The 26,802-nt window shown below is 38.4% G+C and overlaps 1 protein-coding gene across 1 annotated transcript in view; it reads left to right on the top strand.

The window, feature by feature from the left end:
• The window catches only part of LOC128643247 (metabotropic glutamate receptor 6-like), a 228,276-nt gene extending 223,548 nt beyond the window's left edge, over positions 1 to 4,728 (top strand). The window contains exons 7-9 of the mRNA XM_053696236.1: positions 2,922 to 3,061; positions 3,156 to 4,091; positions 4,475 to 4,728. Coding sequence (XP_053552211.1) covers positions 2,922 to 3,061; positions 3,156 to 4,091; positions 4,475 to 4,723 — 1,325 coding nt within the window. The 3' untranslated portion in view covers positions 4,724 to 4,728. The remainder of the gene's footprint in view (positions 1 to 2,921; positions 3,062 to 3,155; positions 4,092 to 4,474) is intronic.
• Positions 4,729 to 26,802: the final 22,074 nt, after the last annotated feature.

Below are 26,802 nucleotides of genomic sequence, written 5' to 3'. Positions count from 1 at the left end.
GAATAAGAAATCCAATAGGATCCAAAAAATTGCAGTACCTGTGAAAACAAAAGTCACATAGTGCAATAACGCTAATATAAATATAAACTTAATTGAAAATACGCTTACCCTATATGTAAACTCAAGCAGTGACTACTTATAACATGTACATCAACACGTTTCGGCCCCAAAGCTGTATGTATATGCCTCTTCTGAAGCAGCTTTTGGCAGGAAAGTACTGTGGGCTGTAGTGCCTGATAAGTAATATATTTTTTGTCCCCCCCCCTGAACACGGTGGTATTGTGGACTTCACTGCATGGTCCCACATGCGATGATCTCATGGATCCTCACCATATAATGATTGAAAACAAAATGTATGCTTATCTGATACATTTATTTATTTTATGATGGTGAGAGTCCACGAGCCCAGCCCTTTGTATACAGTTGATAGCAGAACTTGATTTGCATTTCATTTTGGCCCTCTTGACTTTCTTGCTTTCTAGTGGTCTATGGCCATATGCATGACTGATGGATTATGGGGGAGTAAGAGAATACAAAGCTCTGGTATGTAGTTTTTTTTTTTTGCCTCATTCTAGTGGATGGGTGAAAATATGGGCTAGACAGTGGGCAGACCTTATAACTTGTGACAGTTGTGCAAAGCCTGGGATGGTTGGGAGTTACGAAGATGTGAAGTTTACACAGTGATTTAAGAAGTTCTGCAAAACGTGCTTGGCACCAGAAATGCCCAGTAGATGGGAGTGAGAGGTGGGAGAGAGAGAGAGAGAGAGAGAGAGAGAGAGAGAGATGTAGGTCTTGTAGGAGAGATATTTCCAAACAAGAGTGGTGTTACTGAGGGTTGTTATTTTTTAGGCTAAGGGAATCTAACTAAAGCAATGACAAACAGATATGGCAGATAATGAGCAATGTCTAAGAAAGGCTGACAGATACATTTATGATTACTTGAAATGGGGGCAGACAGTAAGTTGTAGCATAGAAACCTATGGCTAATTTCTATGAGTGTTGCTGTAATGGAGTTGCTATGGAACGAATAATAACAGCAATAACAAACTCATTCTGCTATTACATTGTGACAGCTCCTTGCAACTAGTATTCAGTCATAGAGGTAGGGCTGCAAATTTCCATTAGTCCACTAATAAGAATTTAGTATTTTTCTCTATATTTAGCACTATGGGCTAGATTACGAGTGACACGCTAACTGTATATTGCAAGCGATATTGTGTTTTTCTCGCTTTTTGCACGTTTGCTTTTAAACACGTTTGCTTGATCAGAATTGCAATTTACTCTAGTCGGATTAGTGCAACTTCAGAGCTTACGTAAAGGGTAGAGGAAGAAAAAAGTTGCATTGAACACAAAATTAATACATGTAAAAGTACAGTTACTCTCATATAAAAACTATCTGATAAAAATTATGTTTGTGTATATATATATATATATATATATATATATAAAACACGGAAGGGGACTACACTCTCAGACTGGGTACACATCCCATGACCCTGCAACATGCTCAGCCCTGGGTGCTCAATGGCACTCACAGGAAGCTGTGCTGTCCCCAGAGTCACAGGCAGTTAACCCCAGACAGGTCTGGTGCAAGACCCATAGGGAAAATTACAAAACAAATTAATACAACACACAGAGAAAGACCAGCACTCACTTACAAGCTCTCAGCAAAGATTAAAAGCAAAAATTGAAGGGTTAGCTACTGCATCTGGCCAAATGGGACAAGCTCAGGTACCACGTCAAGGTCCCTTCCAAAACCTGGGTCCCTAAACCAACCAAACAATGCAAGCTCTCAACCAAACAAACTTGGAACAAGTGAAGGGTGCACAGGCGTATGTAATCACCCTAGACATATAGAAAACACAGAAGGGGGCTGCACTCTCAGTGGACTGGGTACACATCCCATGACCCTACAACATGCTCAGCCCTGGGTGCACAATGGCACTCACAGGAAGCTGTGCAGTCCCCAGAGTCCCAGGCAGTTAACCTCAGACAGGTCTGGGTGCAAGACGCATAGGGAAAATTACAAAACAAATTCATACGTATTTAAGTATTTGTGTTTTATTGCGTATTTACTATATTTACTATACATATTTCACATTCCAATGTTATTCACTTACAGGATAATGTAATTTTATTGTAAATAAATATTAATAGATAGATAGATAGATAGATAGATAGATAGATAGATAGATAGGTATAGATATATATTTTACATGAACATTATCAGATATATATATATATATATTTAATAAAAAAAGTATATTTTCAATGTGAAGAATATAGGAATGTAAAATATCCGTAACGCACATCGGGGTTTGCAATTTAGGACTAATGAGGTTGGGTTAGTGCATATGAAGAATTGCTAACTTCCATGTGCGTTATTGAAATATTACATATAAAATATTTAAATATTTTAATAAATATTATTAAATATTAACAAACATAATGTAAAATATTCTAAATAATCCATATAATATATCTATATTTTTTACAGTATGTTTAATAACTTGTATTAATATGTTTTAATATTTAATATAATACTAATTATGAGCTTCCTACAATGCTATAGAGACACACAAATGCAAATTACTCCTGGCCATGCAACCATATTAACTTTTGAACATTACTCCCAATTCTGATATTGTTCTACCAAGCAATAATCAAGATGTGTTTAAATTATAATTTACCATGTGTCTTGTGTAATAAAGACATTTTTAGGTGAAAATGTCAGTATTTAGCCCACGACTGAATATGGGAAGCAAATAAAGTTTATTTGTCAACTGTAACCCTAAGGCAACAATTACAGTGTATAGACAAAAAAGGCACTAAACCAGAAAAACTTCATAGTTTGGAGTTAAGCTTGTGACAACAGATACTGTGCTTGTACAATTGTAACCCCTGATTCTCTCTAATACCAGGAAGTGCTGGGACACCTGTGATGTTTAATGAGAATGGAGATGCACCTGGTCGCTATGATATTTTCCAATATCAGATGACGAATGAGTCTGCTCCTTCCTACAAAGCGATTGGACAGTGGACAGAATATCTGCGCCTTAATGTGAGAGAATAATTATATATATAAAGATCCCCTCCCTAGTAAAGGCATTAAAATACAACATTTTAAAATTGTCTGGTTTTTTTTTCTCCTTCAGATTGAGGAAATGCAGTGGTCAGGAGGTCAAACAGACATCCCATCTTCGGTTTGTAGTCTCCCTTGCCAGCCTGGTGAGCGAAAAAAGATGGTGAAGGGAGTCCCTTGCTGCTGGCACTGTGAGCTTTGTGATGGGTACCAATTCCAGTTGGATGATTTTAACTGCCAGTTATGTCCTTTAGATATGAGGCCGAATCTCAACCGCACTGCCTGTCGCCCCATACCTATTGTAAAGCTAGAGTGGCACTCACCTTGGGCCATTCTACCTCTTTTCTTGTCTATTTTGGGTATACTCAGTACCCTTTTTGTGGTTAGCACTCTAGTGAAGTTTAACAACACTCCCATTGTGCGAGCATCCGGACGAGAGTTGAGCTATGTCCTCCTCACAGGTATATTCTTGATGTATGCCATAACATTCCTCATGATGGCAGAGCCAGGAGTGACAGTGTGTGCACTTCGCAGGCTATTCTTGGGACTTGGCATGTGCATCTCTTATGCTGCCCTTCTCACTAAGACCAACCGCATTTACCGCATCTTTGAGCAAGGAAAGCGATCAGTAACCCCTCCACGATTCATAAGTCCTGGTTCACAGTTGGCCATTACATTCAGTCTGATTTGTGTGCAGTTGGTGGGAACAGCAATATGGCTAGCTGTTCTACCTCCACATAGCATCATTGACTATGAAGAACAACGCACACCAAACCCAGAAATGGCCCAGGGGGTTCTAAAATGTGACATGTCAGATCTGTCCCTTGTAAGTTGCCTAATGTACTCCATTCTGCTGATGGTCACCTGCACAGTGTATGCTGTGAAGGCCAGGGGAGTGCCTGAGAACTTCAATGAGGCCAAGCCTATTGGTTTCACCATGTACACTACATGTATTGTGTGGCTGGCCTTTGTCCCTATCTTCTTTGGCACAGCACAGTCTGCAGAGAAGGTGAGTGTACATGGCTTAAAATGTATGTTCTATTAATTGTGCATTCTCACCACTCACCTTTAATAAGGAAAACTGTTTCATTGTGAACGTCATTTATGCTCTAAACATTAAATAATTTCATGCCCATGTTGGTCATTATCCATGTTTATGTACCATACACCTTTTAACAGATAATTGTATACTGTGGCGTTTATAGCAAGCAAAATTATCATTATTGGACCACACAAGCTTTGCTTGCAAGATACTTTTCCATTATACTACATCTTTATTTTTCTTGGTTAGTCTTGTCCATGGTTGTTTCTATTCAGTTTCATTAATTCATTTACTCATTATCTGTAAGCAGATATCCATACAATAGAGGGTATCTCACATTGCCTTCTCAGATCTATATCCAGACCACTACCCTGACAGTTTCAATGAGTTTGAGTGCTTCCGTGTCACTGGGGATGCTCTATGTGCCCAAGGTTTATGTCATCATTTTCCACCCTGAGCAGAACGTGCAGAAACGTAAGCGAAGCTTTAAAGCAGTAGCCACAGCAGCCACCATGTCTACCCGATTGTCTCAGAAGAACAATGATCGACAGAATGGGGAAACAAAACCCACAGAAAAAAACCTGCCCGAGAGCAAGTAACTTGACTGAAGGTATATAAGCAGAATTATATAACATTATGAAAATGATTGTTCCTACTGAAATACACTCTAGAGTGTCCTACCATTCCCTAACACCAGCTGAAGCATGCCTTTCCCTGTTGTTATGTCACAATCTGCAGGCAGGGGCATCCGTGACCAACATATCCTCCCAGTCTATGATATATTATTAGTCTCAAAACAATGAGTCAGTTAACTTAGGCATGTAGATAGAAGAGCTAAGAAAAGGGTAGACTGAAGACAGGAATAGTAAGGGGAATATGTCAGAGACAGCTCCAAATTGGTAATGCAGAGATGGGGAAAGACTTGAGGAAGAATGAGAAACTGCTGCAGATGAAAAGTAAAGATTTGAGCATTAAAAAGACAGAATACGGTGGAATGAGGAAACAAAAAGAAACAGTTCAAAATGGGGATAGACTATATGAAGAAAACATAGGTTGGTGCAGGATGAGCTCAAAATACTGTATGGAAGGGGTAACATAACAATAATAAGAAAACAAATCAAAGTAGGAAACAAAGACATGACAAAGAATAATATATGGACATGGAAAAAGCCAGCGTAAGAGACAGATCCAGATGGGAGGAATTTTAGATGAGAAAGAGAGTCAGACATTAATTGGAGGGAGGAAACATCAACATGGAGTCAGCTAAAGAAAGGCAGGATATACACGAACAGCTATAGATGTTCAAATCAAGTAATAAATCTGTTGTCACATAATATAATGAACCTCTCTCTCTGCACACTCAGGAACAGGTCACAGAAGAAAACATAATCATCATGCAAGCACCCCAGCTAGGATATGATGATGGCAAATGTCCTGCGTCAGAGAAAACATTGCAACGTGATACAACTCAGAGGCTATCAAATCATGACCTAACTCAGATGACATAACTCACATGATGTAACTTGGAGAAAATTACATTACAAGATACTTCCTTACTGCATTAAGCACAAAGGAACTCTGGGAACATGACTCTCATACCAGCGCCTGCAAAGCAATCATAACCTCCCACCTGCCTTATTCCATCCACTGATGTATTTTAGACATTAGTGCTTTTTTTCCTTCTTCATCATCTTGCAGGCAGCTATCATTTATATATAGTTTTACCTTAATATACTTTAATGTTCATGAGATTTTCTCACTAGAAGGGAATACGGATTTATGGAAGTATGTGTGAAAGGAAAGTGCCCCCTGGTGCTATGTCACAACCAGTTAAAGTGCTTTTTTATGTTGATAAAGACATTTAAAAAAATAGTATTAAGACTTGTATCACACTCATTGTCACTCAGTCAGAAATAATCTGCACCAACTATTTATACTATAATCATTATCACTCTAAATCAATCATATGTGCTATTGATTTATCCCACAGCCAACTATTGTTATAAGATCCAAACCATAACTATATGCTACATAGTAATGTGGTGTTGACTTAACTCTCAACTTATCACCAAATGATCTCAAACATCTCCAGCATTGATTACTCTGAAGCACAGAAACAAAGGTTTTGACAGCAGAAGGTCAATCAGGTCTGCACAAATTTCCTTCTGAAGAATAAGGTTAATTCATTCTTGATTTTATTTATGATATTTGTCCTTAACACATCTATCAGCCCTCTATATTTTCCATATTACTCAGGATGAGATAATTTCCCCTTGTTCTCATCTTTCTTGTTTTTGTGAAACATGCTGCCAGCTTCAAATGTGTTAATTCCCTTTATATACTATAAAGTTTAATTGCCGTTTCTCTCACCATTTCTCCTCTTAACTAAATAGACAAAGCCATGGTGTCTATTTTTGCAGCTCATCATCAGTGACCGTCAACTAAGGCAACATTGATATGCACCATACTTCATGTAGAAAGAGAACATCTACATCAATTTACTCTACAACCCCTTATCAATCTAACATAAGGAACTGTAAGACTTTTTGCAACACAACATCAGAATAACTAAAAGTGCTCATTTGGCTTATTCTTCACTGTAACAAATACAACTGATCTAGAAATGTACCCTGCAAATGATTTTCCTTCTTATACAAATCACTTCACCATTATCATTCTCATACAAAGACCTACACATTGATCTTCCCTGAATCCAATTAACAAACTAACACAGTGATCTGCATTATTTTTAAATGGCAAACAGTATAAGTGTAACACAACAGTCTACATCAGACATCCTCAAACTTGGCCCTCCAGAGGTTTTGTAACTACATTTCCCATGATGCTCAGCAAGCATATCAGCTGGCTGAGCATCATAGGAAATGTAGTTCCTAAACCTCTGGAGGGCCAAGTTTGAGGATGTCTGGTCTACATCATTGATTTATCCTGAGGACCCTCATAAAGACATTGACTATCATTATATATCCAGCATATCATAGGACTAACACTAAGATCCAACCGTAGCAATTTACCCTACAACCCATGTCCTTTTATATACAAAGACCTATTTAATTAATTTACCTTGCAGTCTGTCATCAGACTGATACAAATCATACTAACATGAAGCCCATTCACCGACAGTTTTCCCAGCAACTCATAATTAATTCCACACAAAGACATGTATTACTGATTAACCATCACCAGACTAATCTAAAGCTATGTATCACTGTATCACTGATCTGTTGTAAATCCTATAATCAGACTATTGAAAACTATGCATCACTAATTCATCATACTAACCTAAAGACATACATTACTGATTTGTCGTTCCTCCCATTCAGATTAACTGACAGACATACATCACTGATTTACCATGTATCACATCATCAGATTGACCTAAAACCATGCATTACTGATCTGTCATGCCTTTCATCCTCAGATTAACTGACAGGCATACATCACTGATTTACCATGCATCCCCTCATCAGATTAACCTAAAGACATATATTACTGATCTGTCGTTCCTCTCATTCAGATTAACTGACAGGCATACGTCACTGATTTACCATGTATCCCATCATCAGACTAACCAAAAGAAATACATAACTAATATGTTGTGCCTCCCATCCTCAGATTAACTGTAAGGCATATGTCAATGATTTACCATGCATTGCCACCATCAGACTAACCCAAAGACATACATACATACATGTCATGCCTCCCTTCCTCAGATTAACCGACAGGCATACATGACTGATTTACCATGCTTTCCCACCATCAGACTAACACAAATACATACATTAGAGACCTGTCGTGCCTCCCATCCTCAGATTAACTGTAAGGCATATGTCAATGATTTACCATGCATTGCCACCATCAGACTAACCCAAAGACATACATACATACATGTCATGCCTCCCTTCCTCAGATTAACTGACAGACATACATGACTGATTTACCATGCTTTCCCACCATCAGACTAACGCAAATACATACATTAGAGACCCACTCGTGCCTCCCATCCTCAGATTAACTGAAAGGCATATGTCAATGATTTACCATGCTTTCCCACCATCAGACTAACACATGTCTTGCCTCTCTTCCTCAGATTAACTAACAGGCATACATCACTGATTTACCATGCATCCCCTCATCAGACCAACCTAAAGACATGCAATACTGAACTGTCGTTCCTCCCATTCAAATTAACTGACAGGCATACATCACTGATTTACCATGCATCCCATCATCAGACTAACCTAAAGACATACATTACTGATCTGTCATGCCTTCCATCCTCAAATTAACTGACAGGCATACATCACTGATTTACCATGCATCCCATCATCAGACTAACCTAAAGACATACATTACTGATCTGTCATGCCTTCCATCCTCAAATTAACTGACAGGCATACATCACTGATTTACCATGCATCCCATCATCAGACTAACCTAAAGACATACATTACTGATCTGTCATGCCTTCCATCCTCAAATTAACTGACAGGCATACATCACTGATTTACCATGCATCCCATCATCAGACTAACCTAAAGACTTACATTACTGATCTGTCATACCTTCCATCCTCAAATTAACTGACAAGCATACATCACTGATTTACCATGCATCCCCTCATCAGACTAACCTAAAGACATGCAATACTGATCTGTCATTCCTCCCATTCAAATTAACTGACAGGCATACATCACTGATTTACCATGCATCCCATCATCAGATTAACCTAAAGACATACATTACTGATCTGTCATGCCTTTCATCCTCAGATTAACTGACAGGCATACATCACTGATTTACCATGCATCCCATCATCAGACTAACCTAAAGACATACATTACTGATCTGTCATGCCTTTCATCCTCAGATTAACTGACAGGCATACATCACTGATTTACCATGCATCCCATCATCAGACTAACCTAAAGATATACATTACTGATCTGTCATGCCTTCCACCCTCAAATTAACTGACAGGCATACATCACTGATTTACCATGCATCCCATCATCAGATTAACCTAAAGACATACATTACTGATCTGTCATGCCTTCCATCCTCAAATTAACTGACAGGCATACATCACTGATTTACCATGCATCCCATCATCAGACTAACCTAAAGACATACATTACTGATCTGTCATGCCTTCCATCCACAAAAGACCTGCACCACTTATTTACCCTGAAACCTTCCATCACACTAACCTGCAACCCCTCACTATTAATTGACCCTGCAACCAATTGTTATATAAACTTATAAGTAGCATTATCCCATTAATACAAACACATGAAGCCCAAAATGTTGCCTGCAATCTAACATAAAAATGTGAATATAGTCAAAAGTGTAATAGTTAAATGGACATTAAAATCAATAATATTTCAATGCATATGAAAGATAAGATATAAAGCTATTTTTATTTATTTATTTATTTTGTTTTGCATGTAAAAATCTAATGTTTAAATGGTTTATGTTTATGGTGAAATTAGATATGTATGTGCACAGCTCATCCCTAAAGCTAAATTGCTCAGTGGCTGAGAATGACAAAACCCACAGGAGGAGCACATTGTAATTTTCTTCAGAATACAAACATCTTTGTTTTTCAAAAAGCAAAAAAAAACTCTTACATTTTAAAATGCCCTCTTTTTGATGCAAATAAAAAAATGACTTTAATGTTCCTTTAAGCCTTTTAGGAGACAGTTATAAGATTTGTGTATACATTTGTATATAAAGGTGTGTGTGTAGGTGGAACATATATTTGCGTGAGTGTGTTTGTTTGGCATTCTACAACTTAAAAATAATCAAAACAACTAAAAATGAAGAGAGTAAGTTTCCCACAATTATTCCACACATCACCTGTTTTGATTTTCACAAACATAGCAAATACAACCAGAAGCATTCATTGCTGGACTTATATTGTCAAAAAAATATGTTTAGTTACCAGATATACAAATAAATCAATGTAATTTATTCTAGTTATCTTTATTACATAATAAAATACTATCAAATTTTACTGTCTACAACACTCCTCTCCAGATGGATTCATGCCCAAACAAAAGCGATGGCAGATGTGTTATGGCTGTATGATCCAAGAATCATAGACTATCATCATTATGTATCAGCTCTGGGGACAGAATTTTTGACACTGATGAGCTTCACAAAGATTAGTATGCATTATGATAATAAAATATTATGGAGAGCATGAATTCCAAGTAAGATGACAAAATGATAACACAACATTTTCATTGTGAATTTTATGCAAAATGATTAGTAACCAATGTATTTTAGTGACCTGAATAAATTGTCATTTTTGGCAGCACTGTAAATGACTAAAGACGGAATATTATTAGTGGATAGCTGGATATGTTTTTATACTTTAGATGGATAGATAGATAGATAGATAGATAGATAGATAGCAGTTGATGTCATATTGACAACTCCAAGTCATCTGGGATTTACAGATTACTAATAGGTACCCTACTATTATCAGATAGTGAGAGTTTATGAATCATCATGTGTGTGAATACCCCTTCTTTAGATACCCCAAAACATCAGAGCTTTAAATCCCTCCTACTTCCTATGATCATCAATAATTTTCTTTTGCCTCCCTGAGTGAGGTGACAGTTGAAGTGCAGATCTATTCATGGTTAAGATGGGCACATTTCTTCCTTGCAGTACCCTGTCTGTCAAACGGGTAGAAAAGTAGTTATCAGCCAGAGAGTGAAAGATCTTTTCTCTTTGGGAAATGTCACAGGCATCCCAGATGAAAGGCTGACTTGTCCACCAGTCCCTGGTCTACACCTTTTGGGATCTAGAGCCCTCCCCAGGTGAAATGTGGATCTGTCCATCAATCTCCTGGGCTATAGATTCTGCTTCTGCTATTGGCTTAGATCTTTGGCATTGTGCTCACACTGCCTAGGATGTGCCTACTGGAAGCAAGTTGTTTAGATCCTTGGCATCATGCTTGCACTGCCTACTCATCTACTGAAAGCAAGTTGTTTAGATCCTTGGAATCATGCATGCACTGCCTACTCATCTAATGGAAGCAAGTTGTTTAGATCCTTGGCATCATGCTTGCACTGCCTACTCATCTAATGGAAGCAAGTTGTTTAGATCCTTGGCATCATGCTTGCACTGCATACTCATCTAATGGAAGCAAGTTGTTTAGATCCTTGGCATCATGCTTGCACTGCATACTCATCTAATAGAAGCAAGTTATTTAGATCCTTGGCATCAAGCTTGCACTGCCTACTCATCTAATGGAAGCAAGTTGTTTAGATCCTTGGCATCATGCTTGCACTGCCTACTCATCTAATAGAAGCAAGTTATTTAGATCCTTGGCATCATGCTTGCACTGCATACTAATCTAATAGAGGCAAGTTATTTAGATTCTTGGCATCATGCTTGCACTGCCTACTCATCTAATAGAAGCAAGTTATTTAGATCTTTGGCATCATGCTTGCACTGCCTACTCATCTAATAAAAGCAAGTTGTTTAGATCCTTGGCATCATGCTTGCACTGCCTACTCATCTAATAGAAGCAAGTTGTTTAGATCCTTGGCATCATGCATGCACTTTAAAGTGAGAGAAGGTGGGGGTAGGGCAGAGTATATTATACACAAGAGATTTAGTGGTTAAGGGCGAATTGCCCAATTTGAGTTTTATAATCTCCTAACCACTGATACCTCCTGCCACAGATTTAAAGTTATGAGCAAGGTACAACTAACAAGTAATTGTAAATAGACTTACAAGTAAGAATAGGTAACTTAAATCTGTGAGGAAAATTCCACTAATGCCCTAGCAAAATCAGAGCTAGATTGTATTTAGTCAGAAAAAATGTTTTTCTCCATTCATACACTAAAGTTTATTAAAGTCAATATTTTAACCACACATACATTTAGCAAGAGCTAAAAATTAAAAACACTGCACCCAAGTTGAGCTATGGTTTTTTAAATTAGTCTGAAATCAGCATCAAAGGTATCTAGCAGCAAAATTATAAATATAGGCTAAGCCCTTACAATCCGAGGGCTAGATTAAGTTTAAATTTTACCAAGTTTTAAAGCTGCATTATACCAGACCAACAAGGGTGAGCAAGTTAAAAAGAAGGGAAAGACAGAGCTTATCCCAGAGGACCCCTGACGTACGTTTCACAAAAAACGCTTCCTCAGAGGGGTGTGGAGCCGCTGCAAAATGTCATATTTATGAGTCTTTAAAACCCTCCTCCGGTATTTGAATGGGTATGCCTGATTGCCAAAGCTCAAATTTTATTGGCTTATGTATGTATCAATCACGAAAGTGACTGGGGATAGGGTAGGGTAGGGGGTAGTGGTTCCTGACGTCAGTGTTGCGTCTGAAATGGGCGTATTTGTTTATATTTGCATCGCTGGTGCAGCCCTCATTGGATGATTACATTAAACATATGTTACGCTGTTGTACTAAGCCGAATATCTGACACATCAATAGAAGGCATAAAACAGTTACTGCCAAGCACGACCGTATATCGTAGGCAGATAAATTTAATTTAATTAGATACGTCCCTTTCACAAAAAAGTTGTACCAGGAGGCTGCTATTTAGCCGAATCACTGTCAGTCTTATTCATTCCCAGATCTAAAGAATGACACATATAGAAACATAACAATATATATCGGAGTACAGAATCGCCCTTTTAACATTTGTCAACAACTTGCTTTTATCGGTAATATGAAGGAATATGATTGATCGACTCGATTTAATGCTGAACTGCCCATATATTTATGTTTAGTCATAGGAGGAGTGCCAGAGTGTTAGTTATAAGGTTAGCTCGATAGGAGGATACACTTCCCATGTGTTTATCTTGGTCATAGGGGGCGTACCGGACAGCGATGTATAGCCCTCTGATTGGGCAATACTACATGTGTTCTATCATATGTATCATAGTAAAATTCTATAATATTCCCCCTATTAGGAGTAATTTAATTAAAATATGTATCCTTTTACTGATCCGCTTGTTAGATAGGGGATAGAATAGATAGATGATGAAATATGTGTCAATCTAAATCCTACATATGTTAGGATTAGATTTCTGTAAGTGTCCGGGTATTGTTTATTTATTCCCTATTGTGTCATAAACATTATTGGGATATAGTGTATCTTGCGCTTTTTAAGTCTTTATGAGTAAGCAGCCCATGAACTTAATTCATCCTATGGCCGATTCTACAGGACATTGCGTTAATAGCGCCACTATTTGTTGGAGAGTGCATAGGTATCAGAGATGATTTTTAGTGATGTCAATATTGCTTTCTGCACAAATATGATAGGGTATATATTATTAGAATATATGAATAGAAGATAGCCATATTTTCTTACTACTTTCGATTCCCAGGTATATTCTTGGTGTACTTGTAACGGATAGTATGCTGGATTGTATTCAAAATGGATATTCTCAGTACTCCGGATGGCAACTTTGTTGAATGATTGCTGTACAGATCACTTGTATCTTATGTATATAAGTAGTGACTGGGAGTATTATGATAAATGTGATGACATAGATGTGTGGAGTGTACTATTAAATGCTCAAAAATAATACATATTGAAAGTGAACAAAAAAGAAAACAAAACGTGAAACATACATATCTAAGTGTATATAAATTACCGCAGAGGGTTTTTTAAACGTATAATGATTTTTGTGTATATAATATTGTAAATTAAATAATCAAGTGAAGGATATAATTGCCTCAAAATTAAGTTGGTGAAATGAATTTTGGTCAGTGTAGGTGGATCATGGTGTGAGCCATGAATTATGAAAAGTGATAAGAAAAGAAGATTATTAATATAAGTGATACAGTATCTCACTTACAGATATACAAAATAATTATTGAAATCATTCATGCCATTTGGTTTTACAGAATTTAGACGGTAGATCCATTTGCACTCAAGTTTGAGTAATGTTTTCTCCAGATTGCCTCCTCGTATTCCAAGTGAGGCTTTTTGAATGACCATATATTTCAGGTTGGTAGTGGAACACTTATGATGTATTTGAAAGTGTTTTGCGACTGATGTTAACTTTTTGCCACGTGCTTCATCCTTATTGGCATTTTTTATATTATTAGCGTGTTCAAGGATACGTACCCTGATCTCACGGGTTGTCATGCCAACATAAATCATTTTGCATTGGCAAAAGAGAGCATATACGACCGCAATAGTTCTACAGGAAAAATGGGAGGCTAGATTGTATGAATGGCCATCTTTATCTTGGATGGTTTTGGACTTCATTGCATATGGGCATGCAGAGCAAGTACCGCAGGGATACATCCCTGGGTCAGTATCCTTTTTCTTAAAAGCTCTCACATAATGACTGGAAACAAGTCTATCCCTAAGATTTGTGGGTCTTTTGTACCCAATAGAGATTCTGTCACCAATACTTTCTTTCAGAGAGGGATCATTTTGTAATATTTTCCAGTGTTGATTGATTATTTTGGTTACTTCTGGCATTTGTGGGTTATATGTGGTGATTAGTCTTGGATTAGAGTCACTTGTATTTTTGATCTTTGGGACGAGTAAATTATCTCTATGAATGTTCAGGGCCTTGTATTTGGCTCGTTTGACTGCTTTCTTGCTATAGCCTCGTGCAATTAGTCTGTCCATTAGGGCTTTACTTTCTGTGAGATATATGTCAGTACTGGAGCAATTACGTCTTAGACGCAGGAATTCCCCAAAGGGGATAGCCTTAAGGGTGCATGGTGGATGAGCACTAGATCTATGTAATAGAGTGTTAGTCGCTGTTTCTTTTCGATAGATAGTGGTGTTAATACAGCCATCTTCTTTCTTGAATATAGTTATATCCAGAAAGGAAATTTTGTGCTGATCAGCTGAGTAGGTTAATTTGATGTTTTTATTATTCATGTTTACTTTTATCATGAACTGATCCAATTCCTGAGATGTTCCTTCCCATATGAATAAGACATCATCTATATATCTTATCCATAGTGGGATGTGATCAGTATGATGTTGTAATTCAGTTGAAAAAACATCAAAGAGCTCCCAATGCCCCAATAACAGGTTGGCATACGTAGGTGCGCAGGCTGTACCCATTGCGGTACCTTGCGTCTGTAAGTAGTACCTATCGTTGAAGGTGAAAAAGTTATGTGTTAAGACAAACTGCAGTAGTTGGATCACAAAATTGTTGTGATCTTCATTGTCATTAGTATTAGATGAAAGGAAATACTTGATGGCTGCTATTCCATCTGTATGTCTAATATTCGTGTAGAGTGACTCAACGTCTGCAGTGACGAGCCACATATCATCAGATAGCTGTATGTTTTGTAATATTTGTAGTACCTCCATAGTATCACGGACATATGAAGGCAATGTAGTTAGGTACTCTCTTAACCTTTGATCAACATATCTGCTGGCATTTTCAGTTAGATTGTCATTCCCAAAAACGATAGGTCTGCCAGGGGGTGTTTGGGAGTTCTTATGCACCTTTGGTAAGAAATATAATGTGGCGACTTTAGGATGGTCTATGGTTAAGTACTTTTTCTCAGTATTTGTAATGATGTTATTTGCCCAAGCTTGTTTGACTAAGTTATTATATTGTGTCAAATATGAGCTTTGAGGATTAAAGATCAGTTGTTTATAGCAAGTAGAATTAGATAGCTGTCTAGAGGCAAGTTATTTAGATCCTTGGCATCATGTTTGCACTGCATACTCATCTAATGGAAGTAAGTTGTTTAGATCCTTGGCATCATGCTTGCACTGCATACTCATCTACTGGAAGCAAGTTGTTTAGATCCTTGGCATCATGCTTGCACTGCCTACTCATCTAATAGAAGCAAATTATTTAGATCCTTGGCATCATGCTTGCACTGCATACTCATCAAATAGAGGCAAGTTGTTTAGATCCTTGTCATCATGCTTGCACTGCCTACTCATCTAATAGAGGCAAGTTGTTTAGATCCTTGGCATCATGCTTGCACTGCCTACTCATCTAATAGAAGCAAATTATTTAGATCCTTGGCATCATGCTTGCACTGCCTACTCATCTAATAGAGGCAAGTTATTTAGATCCTTGGCATCATGCTTGCACTGCATACTCATCTAATAGAGGCAAGTTGTTTAGATCCTTGGCATCATGCTTGCACTGCCTACTCATCTAATAGAAGCAAGTTATTTAGATCCTTGGCATCATGTTTGCACTGCCTACTCATCTAATAGAAGCAAGTTATTTAGATCCTTGGCATCATGCTTGCACTGCCTACTCATCTAATAGAAGCAAGTTATTTAGATCCTTGGCATCATGTTTGCACTGCATACTCATCTACTGGAAGCAAGTTGTTTAGATCCTTGGCATCATGCTTGCACTGCCTACTCATCTAATAGAAGCAAGTTATTTAGATCCTTTGCATCATGCTTGCACTGCATACTCATCTAATAGAGGCAAGTTGTTTAGATCCTTGGCATCATGCTTGCACTGCATACTCATCTACTGGAAGCAAGTTGTTTAGATCCTTGGCATCATGTTTGCACTGCATACTCATCTACTGGAAGCAAGTTATTTAGATCCTTGGCATCATGCTTGCACTGCCTACTCATCTAATAGAAGCAAGTTATTTAGATCCTTGGCATCATGTTTGCACTGCATACTCATCTAATAGAGGCAAGTTGTTTAGATCCTTGGCATCATGCTTGCACTGCATACTCATCTAATAGAGGCAAGTTGTTTAGATCCTTGGCATCATGCTTGCACTGCCTACTCATCTAATAGAAGCAGGTTATTTAGATCCTTGGCATCATGCTTGCACTGCCTACTCATCTAATAGAAGCAAGTTATTTAGATCCTTGGCATCATGTTTGCACTGCATACTCATCTACTTGAAGCAAGTTGTTTAGATCCTTGGCATCATGCTTGCACTGCCTACTCATCTAATAGAAGCAAGTTATTTAGATCCTTGGCATCATACTTGCACTGCATACTCATCTAATAGAGGCAAGTTGTTTAGATCCTTGGCATCATGCTTGCACTGCATACTCATCTACTGGAAGCAAGTTGTTTAGATCCTTGGCATCATGCTTGCACTGCATACTCATCTACTGGAAGCAAGTTATTTAGATCCTTGGCATCATGTTTGCACTGCATACTCATCTACTGGAAGCAAGTTGTTTAGATCCTTGGCATCATGCTTGCACTGCCTACTCATCTAATAGAAGCAGGTTATTTAGATCCTTGGCATCATGCTTGCACTGCCTACTCATCTAATAGAAGCAAGTTATTTAGATCCTTGGCATCATGTTTGCACTGCATACTCATCTACTTGAAGCAAGTTGTTTAGATCCTTGGCATCATGCTTGCACTGCCTACACATCTAATAGAAGCAAGTTATTTAGATCCTTGGCATCATGCTTGCACTGCATACTCATCTAATAGAGGCAAGTTGTTTAGATCCTTGGCATCATGCTTGCACTGCATACTCATCTACTGGAAGCAAGTTGTTTAGATCCTTGGCATCATGCTTGCACTGCCTACTCATCTAATAGAAGCAAGTTATTTAGATCCTTGGCATCATGCTTGCACTGCATACTCATCTAATAGAGGCAAGTTGTTTAGATCCTTGGCATCATGCTTGCACTGCATACTCATCTACTGGAAGCAAGTTGTTTAGATCCTTGGCATCATGCTTGCACTGCATACTCATCTACTGGAAGCAAGTTATTTAGATCCTTGGCATCATGTTTGCACTGCATACTCATCTACTGGAAGCAAGTTGTTTAGATCCTTGGCATCATGCTTGCACTGCCTACTCATCTAATAGAAGCAGGTTATTTAGATCCTTGGCATCATGCTTGCACTGCCTACTCATCTAATAGAAGCAAGTTATTTAGATCCTTGGCATCATGTTTGCACTGCATACTCATCTACTTGAAGCAAGTTGTTTAGATCCTTGGCATCATGCTTGCACTGCCTACTCATCTAATAGAAGCAAGTTATTTAGATCCTTGGCATCATGCTTGCACTGCATACTCATCTAATAGAGGCAAGTTGTTTAGATCCTTGGCATCATGCTTGCACTGCATACTCATCTACTGGAAGCAAGTTGTTTAGATCCTTGGCATCATGCTTGCACTACCTACTCATCTAATAGAAGCAAGTTGTTTAGATCCTTGGCATCATGCTTGCACTGCCTACTCATCTAATAGAAGCAAGTTATTTAGATCATTGGCATCATGCTTGCACTGCATACTCATCTAATAGAGGCAAGTTGTTTAGATCCTTGGCATCATGCTTGCACTGCCTACTCATCTAATAGAAGCAAGTTATTTAGATCCTTGGCATCATGTTTGCACTGCCTACTGATCTAATAGAAGCAAGTTATTTAGATCCTTGGCATCATGCTTGCACTGCATACTCATCTAATAGAGACAAGTTATTTAGATCCTTGTCATCATGCTTGCACTGCATACTCATCTAATAGAAGCAAGTTGTTTAGATCCTTGGCATCAAGCTTGCACTGCATACTCATCTAATAGAGGCAAGTTGTTTAGATCCTTGGCATCATGCTTGCACTGCCTACTTATCTAATAGAAGTAAGTTGTTTAGATACTTGGCATCATGCTTGCACTGCCTACTCATCTAATAGAAGTAAGTTGTTTAGATCCTTGGCATCATGCTTGCACTGCCTACTTATCTAATAGAAGTAAGTTGTTTAGATCATTGGCATCATGCTTGCACTGCCTACTTATCTAATAGAAGTAAGTTATTTAGATCCTTGGCATCATGCTTGCACTGCCTACTTATCTAATAGAAGTAAGTTATTTAGATCCTTGGCATCATGCTTGCACTGCCTACTCATCTACTGGAAGCAAGTTGTTTAGATCCTTGGCATCATGCTTGCACTGCCTACTTATGTAATAGAAGTAAGTTGTTTAGATCCTTGGCATCATGCTTGCACTGCCTACTTATCTCATAGAAGTAAGTTATTTAGATCCTTGGCATCATGCTTGCACTGCCTACTCATCTACTGGAAGCAAGTTGTTTAGATCCTTGGCATCATGCTTGCACTGCATTCTCATCTAATAAAAGCAAGTTGTTTAGATCATTGGCATCATGCTTGCACTGCATACTCATCTAATGGAAGTAAGTTGTTTAGATCCTTGGCATCATGTTTGCACTGCATACCCATCTAATAGAGGCAAGTTGTTTAGATCCTTGGCATCATGCTTGCACTGCCTACTTATCTAATAGAAGCAAGTTGTTTAGATCCTTGGCATCATGCTTGCACTGCCTACTCATATAATAGAAGCAAGTTGTTTAGATCCTTGGCATCATGCTTGCACTGCCTACTCATCTAATAGAAGCAGGTTATTTAGATCCTTGGCATCATGCTTGCTCTGCCTACTCATCTAATAGAAGCAAGTTATTTAGATCCTTGGCATCATGTTTGCACTGCATACTCATCTACTTGAAGCAAGTTGTTTAGATCCTTGGCATCATGCTTGCACTGACTACTCATCTAATAGAAGCAAGTTATTTAGATCCTTGGCATCATGCTTGCACTGCATACTCATCTAATAGAGGCAAGTTGTTTAGATCCTTGGCATCATGCTTGCACTGCATACTCATCTACTGGAAGCAAGTTGTTTAGATCCTTGGCATCATGCTTGCACTGCATACTCATCTACTGGAAGCAAGTTGTTTAGATCCTTGGCATAATGCTTGCATTGCCTACTCATATAATAGAAGCAAGTTATTTAGATCCTTGGCATCATGCTTGCACTGCCTACTCATCTAATAGAAGCAAGTTATTTAGACCCTTGGCATCATGCTTGCACTGCATACTCATCTAATAGAGGCAAGTTGTTTAGATCATTGGCATCATGCTTGCACTGCATACTCATCTACTGGAAGCAAGTTGTTTAGATCCTTGGCATCATGCTTGCACTACCTACTCATCTAATAGAAGCAAGTTATTTAGATCCTTGGCATCATGCTTGCACTGCCTACTCATCTAATAGAAGCAAGTTATTTAGATCATTGGCATCATGCTTGCACTGCATACTCATCTAATAGAGGCAAGTTGTTTAGATCCTTGGCATCATGCTTGCACTGCCTACTCATCTAATAGAAGCAAGTTATTTAGATCCTTGGCATCATGTTTGCACTGCCTACTGATCTAATAGAAGCAAGTTGTTTAGATCCTTGGCATCATGCTTGCACTGCCTACTCATCTAATAGAGGCAAGTTGTTTAGATCCTTGGCATCATGCTTGCACTGCCTACTTATCTAATAGAAGTAAGTTGTTTAGATACTTGGCATCATGCTTGCACTGCCTACTCATCTAATAGAAGTAAGTTGTTTAGATCCTTGGCATCATGCTTGCACTGCCTACTTATCTAATAGAAGTAAGTTGTTTAGATCCTTGGCATCATGCTTGCACTGCCTACTTATCTAATAGAAGTAAGTTATTTAGATCCTTGGCATCATGCTTGCACTGCCTACTTATCTAATAGAAGTAAGATATTTAGATCCTTGGCATCATGCTTGCACTGCCTACTCATCTACTGGAAGCAAGTTGTTTAGATCCTTGGCATCATGCTTGCACTGCCTACTTATGTAATAGAAGTAAGTTGTTTAGATCCTTGGCATCATGCTTGCACTGCCTACTTATCTCATAGAAGTAAGTTATTTAGATCCTTGGCATCATGCTTGCACTGCCTACTCATCTACTGGAAGCAAGTTGTTTAGATCCTTGGCATCATGCTTGCACTGCATTCTCATCTAATAAAAGCAAGTTGTTTAGATCATTGGCATCATGCTTGCACTGCATACTCATCTAATGGAAGTAAGTTGTTTAGATCCTTGGCATCATGTTTGCACTGCATACTCATCTAATAGAGGCAAGTTGTTTAGATCCTTGGCATCATGCTTGCACTGCCTACTTATCTAATAGAAGCAAGTTGTTTAGATCCTTGGCATCATGCTTGCACTGCCTACTCATATAATAGAAGCAAGTTGTTTAGATCCTTGGCATCATGCTTGCACTGCCTACTCATCTAATAGAAGCAGGTTATTTAGATCCTTGGCATCATGCTTGCACTGCCTACTCATCTAATAGAAGCAAGTTATTTAGATCCTTGGCATCATGTTTGCACTGCATACTCATCTACTTGAAGCAAGTTGTTTAGATCCTTGGCATCATGCTTGCACTGCCTACTCATCTAATAGAAGCAAGTTATTTAGATCCTTGGCATCATGCTTGCACTGCATACTCATCTAATAGAGGCAAGTTGTTTAGATCCTTGGCATTATGCTTGCACTGCATACTCATCTACTGGAAGCAAGTTGTTTAGATCCTTGGCATCATGCTTGCACTGCATACTCATCTACTGGAAGCAAGTTGTTTAGATCCTTGGCATAATGCTTGCACTGCCTACTCATATAATAGAAGCAAGTTATTTAGATCCTTGGCATCATGCTTGCACTGCCTACTCATCTAATAGAAGCAAGTTATTTAGACCCTTGGCATCATGCTTGCACTGCATACTCATCTAACAGAGGCAAGTTGTTTAGATCATTGGCATCATGCTTGCACTGCATACTCATCTACTGGAAGCAAGTTGTTTAGATCCTTGGCATCATGCTTGCACTGCCTACTCATCTAATAGAAGCAAGTTATTTAGATCATTGGCATCATGCTTGCACTGCATACTCATCTAATAGAGGCAAGTTGTTTAGATCCTTGGCATCATGCTTGCACTGCCTACTCATCTAATAGAAGCAAGTTATTTAGATCCTTGGCATCATGTTTGCACTGCCTACTGATCTAATAGAAGCAAGTTATTTAGATCCTTGGCATCATGCTTGCACTGCATACTCATCTAATAGAGACAAGTTATTTAGATCCTTGTCATCATGCTTGCACTGCATACTCATCTAATAGAAGCAAGTTGTTTAGATCCTTGGCATCAAGCTTGCACTGCATACTCATCTAATAGAGGCAAGTTGTTTAGATCCTTGGCATCATGCTTGCACTGCCTACTTATCTAATAGAAGTAAGTTGTTTAGATACTTGGCATCATGCTTGCACTGCCTACTCATCTAATAGAAGTAAGTTGTTTAGATCCTTGGCATCATGTTTGCACTGCATACTCATCTAATAGAGGCAAGTTGTTTAGATCCTTGGCATCATGCTTGCACTGCCTACTTATCTAATAGAAGCAAGTTGTTTAGATCCTTGGCATCATGCTTGCACTGCCTACTCATATAATAGAAGCAAGTTGTTTAGATCCTTGGCATCATGCTTGCACTGCCTACTCATCTAATAGAAGCAGGTTATTTAGATCCTTGGCATCATGCTTGCACTGCCTACTCATCTAATAGAAGCAAGTTATTTAGATCCTTGGCATCATGTTTGCACTGCATACTCATCTACTTGAAGCAAGTTGTTTAGATCCTTGGCATCATGCTTGCACTGCCTACTCATCTAATAGAAGCAAGTTATTTAGATCCTTGGCATCATGCTTGCACTGCATACTCATCTAATAGAGGCAAGTTGTTTAGATCCTTGGCATCATGCTTGCACTGCATACTCATCTACTGGAAGCAAGTTGTTTAGATCCTTGGCATCATGCTTGCACTGCATACTCATCTACTGGAAGCAAGTTGTTTAGATCCTTGGCATAATGCTTGCACTGCCTACTCATATAATAGAAGCAAGTTATTTAGATCCTTGGCATCATGCTTGCACTGCCTACTCATCTAATAGAAGCAAGTTATTTAGACCCTTGGCATCATGCTTGCACTGCATACTCATCTAACAGAGGCAAGTTGTTTAGATCATTGGCATCATGCTTGCACTGCATACTCATCTACTGGAAGCAAGTTGTTTAGATCCTTGGCATCATGCTTGCACTACCTACTCATCTAATAGAAGCAAGTTATTTAGATCCTTGGCATCATGCTTGCACTGCCTACTCATCTAATAGAAGCAAGTTATTTAGATCATTGGCATCATGCTTGCACTGCATACTCATCTAATAGAGGCAAGTTGTTTAGATCCTTGGCATCATGCTTGCACTGCCTACTCATCTAATAGAAGCAAGTTATTTAGATCCTTGGCATCATGTTTGCACTGCCTACTGATCTAATAGAAGCAAGTTATTTAGATCCTTGGCATCATGCTTGCACTGCATACTCATCTAATAGAGACAAGTTATTTAGATCCTTGTCATCATGCTTGCACTGCATACTCATCTAATAGAAGCAAGTTGTTTAGATCCTTGGCATCAAGCTTGCACTGCATACTCATCTAATAGAGGCAAGTTTTTTAGATCCTTGGCATCATGCTTGCACTGCCTACTTATCTAATAGAAGTAAGTTGTTTAGATACTTGGCATCATGCTTGCACTGCCTACTCATCTAATAGAAGTAAGTTGTTTAGATCCTTGGCATCATGCTTGCACTGCCTACTTATCTAATAGAAGTAAGTTGTTTAGATCCTTGGCATCATGCTTGCACTGCCTACTTATCTAATAGAAGTAAGTTATTTAGATCCTTGGCATCATGCTTGCACTGCCTACTTATCTAATAGAAGTAAGTTATTTAGATCCTTGGCATCATGCTTGCACTGCCTACTCATCTACTGGAAGCAAGTTGTTTAGATCCTTGGCATCATGCTTGCACTGCCTACTTATGTAATAGAAGTAAGTTGTTTAGATCCTTGGCATCATGCTTGCACTGCCTACTTATCTCATAGAAGTAAGTTATTTAGATCCTTGGCATCATGCTTGCACTGCCTACTCATCTACTGGAAGCAAGTTGTTTAGATCCTTGGCATCATGCTTGCACTGCATTCTCATCTAATAAAAGCAAGTTGTTTAGATCATTGGCATCATGCTTGCACTGCATACTCATCTAATGGAAGTAAGTTGTTTAGATCCTTGGCATCATGTTTGCACTGCATACTCATCTAATAGAGGCAAGTTGTTTAGATCCTTGGCATCATGCTTGCACTGCCTACTTATCTAATAGAAGCAAGTTGTTTAGATCCTTGGCATCATGCTTGCACTGCCTACTCATCTAATAGAAGCAAGTTATTTAGATCCTTGGCATCATGTTTCCACTGCATACTCATCTACTGGAAGCAAGTTGTTTAGATCCTTGGCATCATGCTTGCACTGCATTCTCATCTAATAGAAGCAAGTTGTTTAGATACTTGACATCATGCTTGCACTGCCTACTCATCTAATAGAAGCAAGTTATTTAGATCCTTGGCATCATGCTTGCACTGCCTACTTATCTAATGGAAGTAAGTTTGTTTAGATACTTGGCATCATGTTTGCACTGCCTACTCATCTAATAGAAGCAAGTTGTTTAGATCCTTGGCATCATGCTTGCACTGCATACTCATCTAATGGAAGTAAGTTGTTTAGATCCTTGGCATCATGTTTGCACTGCATACTCAGCTAATAGAGGCAAGTTGTTTAGATACTTGGCATCATGCTTGCACTGCATTCTCATCTAATAGAAGGAAGTTGTTTAGATCCTTGGCATCATGCTTGCACTGCATACTCATCTAATGGAAGTAAGTTGTTTAGATCCTTGGCATCATGTTTGCACTGCATACTCATCTAATAGAGGCAAGTTGTTTATATACTTGGCATCATGTTTGCACTGCATACTCATCTGATAGAGGCAAGTTGTTTAGATACTTGACATCATGCTTGCACTGCCTACTCATCTAATAGAAGCAAGTTATTTAGATCCTTGGCATCATGCTTGCACTGCCTACTTATCTAATAGAAGTAAGTTGTTTAGATACTTGGCATCATGCTTGCACTGCCTACTTATCTAATAGAAGTAAGTTGTTTAGATACTTGGCATCATGCTTGCACTGCCTACTTATCTAATAGAAGTAAGTTGTTTAGATACTTGGCATCATGCTTGCACTGCCTACTTATCTAATAGAAGTAAGTTGTTTAGATACTTGGCATCATGCTTGCACTGCCTACTTATCTAATAGAAGTAAGTTGTTTAGATCCTTGGCATCATGTTTGCACTGCATACTCAGCTAATAGAGGCAAGTTGTTTAGATACTTGGCATCATGCTTGCACTGCATTCTCATCTAATAGAAGGAAGTTGTTTAGATCCTTGGCATCATGCTTGCACTGCATACTCATCTAATGGAAGTAAGTTGTTTAGATCCTTGGCATCATGTTTGCACTGCATACTCATCTAATAGAGGCAAGTTGTTTATATACTTGGCATCATGTTTGCACTGCATACTCATCTGATAGAGGCAAGTTGTTTAGATACTTGACATCATGCTTGCACTGCCTACTCATCTAATAGAAGCAAGTTATTTAGATCCTTGGCATCATGCTTGCACTGCCTACTTATCTAATAGAAGTAAGTTGTTTAGATACTTGGCATCATGCTTGCACTGCCTACTTATCTAATAGAAGTAAGTTGTTTAGATACTTGGCATCATGCTTGCACTGCATACTTATCTAATAGAAGTAAGTTGTTTAGATACTTGGCATCATGCTTGCACTGCCTACTTATCTAATAGAAGTAAGTTGTTTAGATACTTGGCATCATGCTTGCACTGCCTACTTATCTAATAGAAGTAAGTTGTTTAGATCCTTGGCATCATGCTTGCACTGCCTACTTATCTAATAGAAGTAAGTTGTTTAGATACTTGGCATCATGCTTGCACTGCCTACTCATCTAATGGAAGCAAGTTGTTTAGATCCTTGGCATCATGCTTGCACTGCCTACTTATCTAATAGAAGTAAGTTGTTTAGATCCTTGGCATCATGCTTGCACTGCGTACTTATCTAATAGAAGTAAGTTGTTTAGATACTTGGCATCATGCTTGCACTGCATACTCATCTAATAGAAGTAAGTTGTTTAGATACTTGAAATCATGCTTGCACTGCCTACTTATCTAATAGAAGTAAGTTGTTTAGATCCTTGGCATCATGTATGCACTGCATACTCATCTAATAGAGGCAAGTTGTTTAGGTCCTTGGCATCATGCTTGCACTGCCTACTTATCTAATAGAAGTAAGTTGTTTAGATCCTTGGCATCATGCTTGCACTGCCTACTTATCTAATAGAAGTAAGTTATTTAGATCCTTGGCATCATGCTTGCACTGCCTACTCATCTAATAGAAGCAAGTTGTTTAGATCCTTGGCATCATGCTTGCACTGCCTACTTATCTAATAGAAGTAAGTTTTTTAGATCCTTGGCATCATGCTTGCACTGCCTACTTATCTAATAGAAGTAAGTTGTTTAGATCCTTGGCATCATGCTTGCACTACCTACTTATCTAATAGAAGTAAGTTATTTAGATCCTTGGCATCATGCTTGCACTGCCTACTCATCTAATAGAAGCAAGTTGTTTAGATCCTTGGCATCATGCTTGCACTGCCTACTAATCTAATAGAAGTAAGTTATTTAGATCCTTGGCATCATGCTTGCACTGCCTACTTATCTAATAGAAGTAAGTTATTTAGATCCTTGGCATCATGCTTGCACTGCCTACTTATCTAATAGAAGTAAGTTGTTTAGATCCTTGGCATCATGCTTGCACTGCATACTTATCTAATAGAAGTAAGTTATTTAGATCCTTGGCATCATGCTTGCACTGCCTACTTATCTAATAGAAGTAAGTTATTT

Source organism: Bombina bombina, chromosome 12 (assembly GCF_027579735.1).
Source record: "Bombina bombina isolate aBomBom1 chromosome 12, aBomBom1.pri, whole genome shotgun sequence".
NCBI classification, from domain to species: Eukaryota; Metazoa; Chordata; class Amphibia; order Anura; family Bombinatoridae; genus Bombina; species Bombina bombina.
Note: the sequence above shows the minus strand (reverse complement) of the source record. Positions and strands in the feature narration are given on the sequence as shown.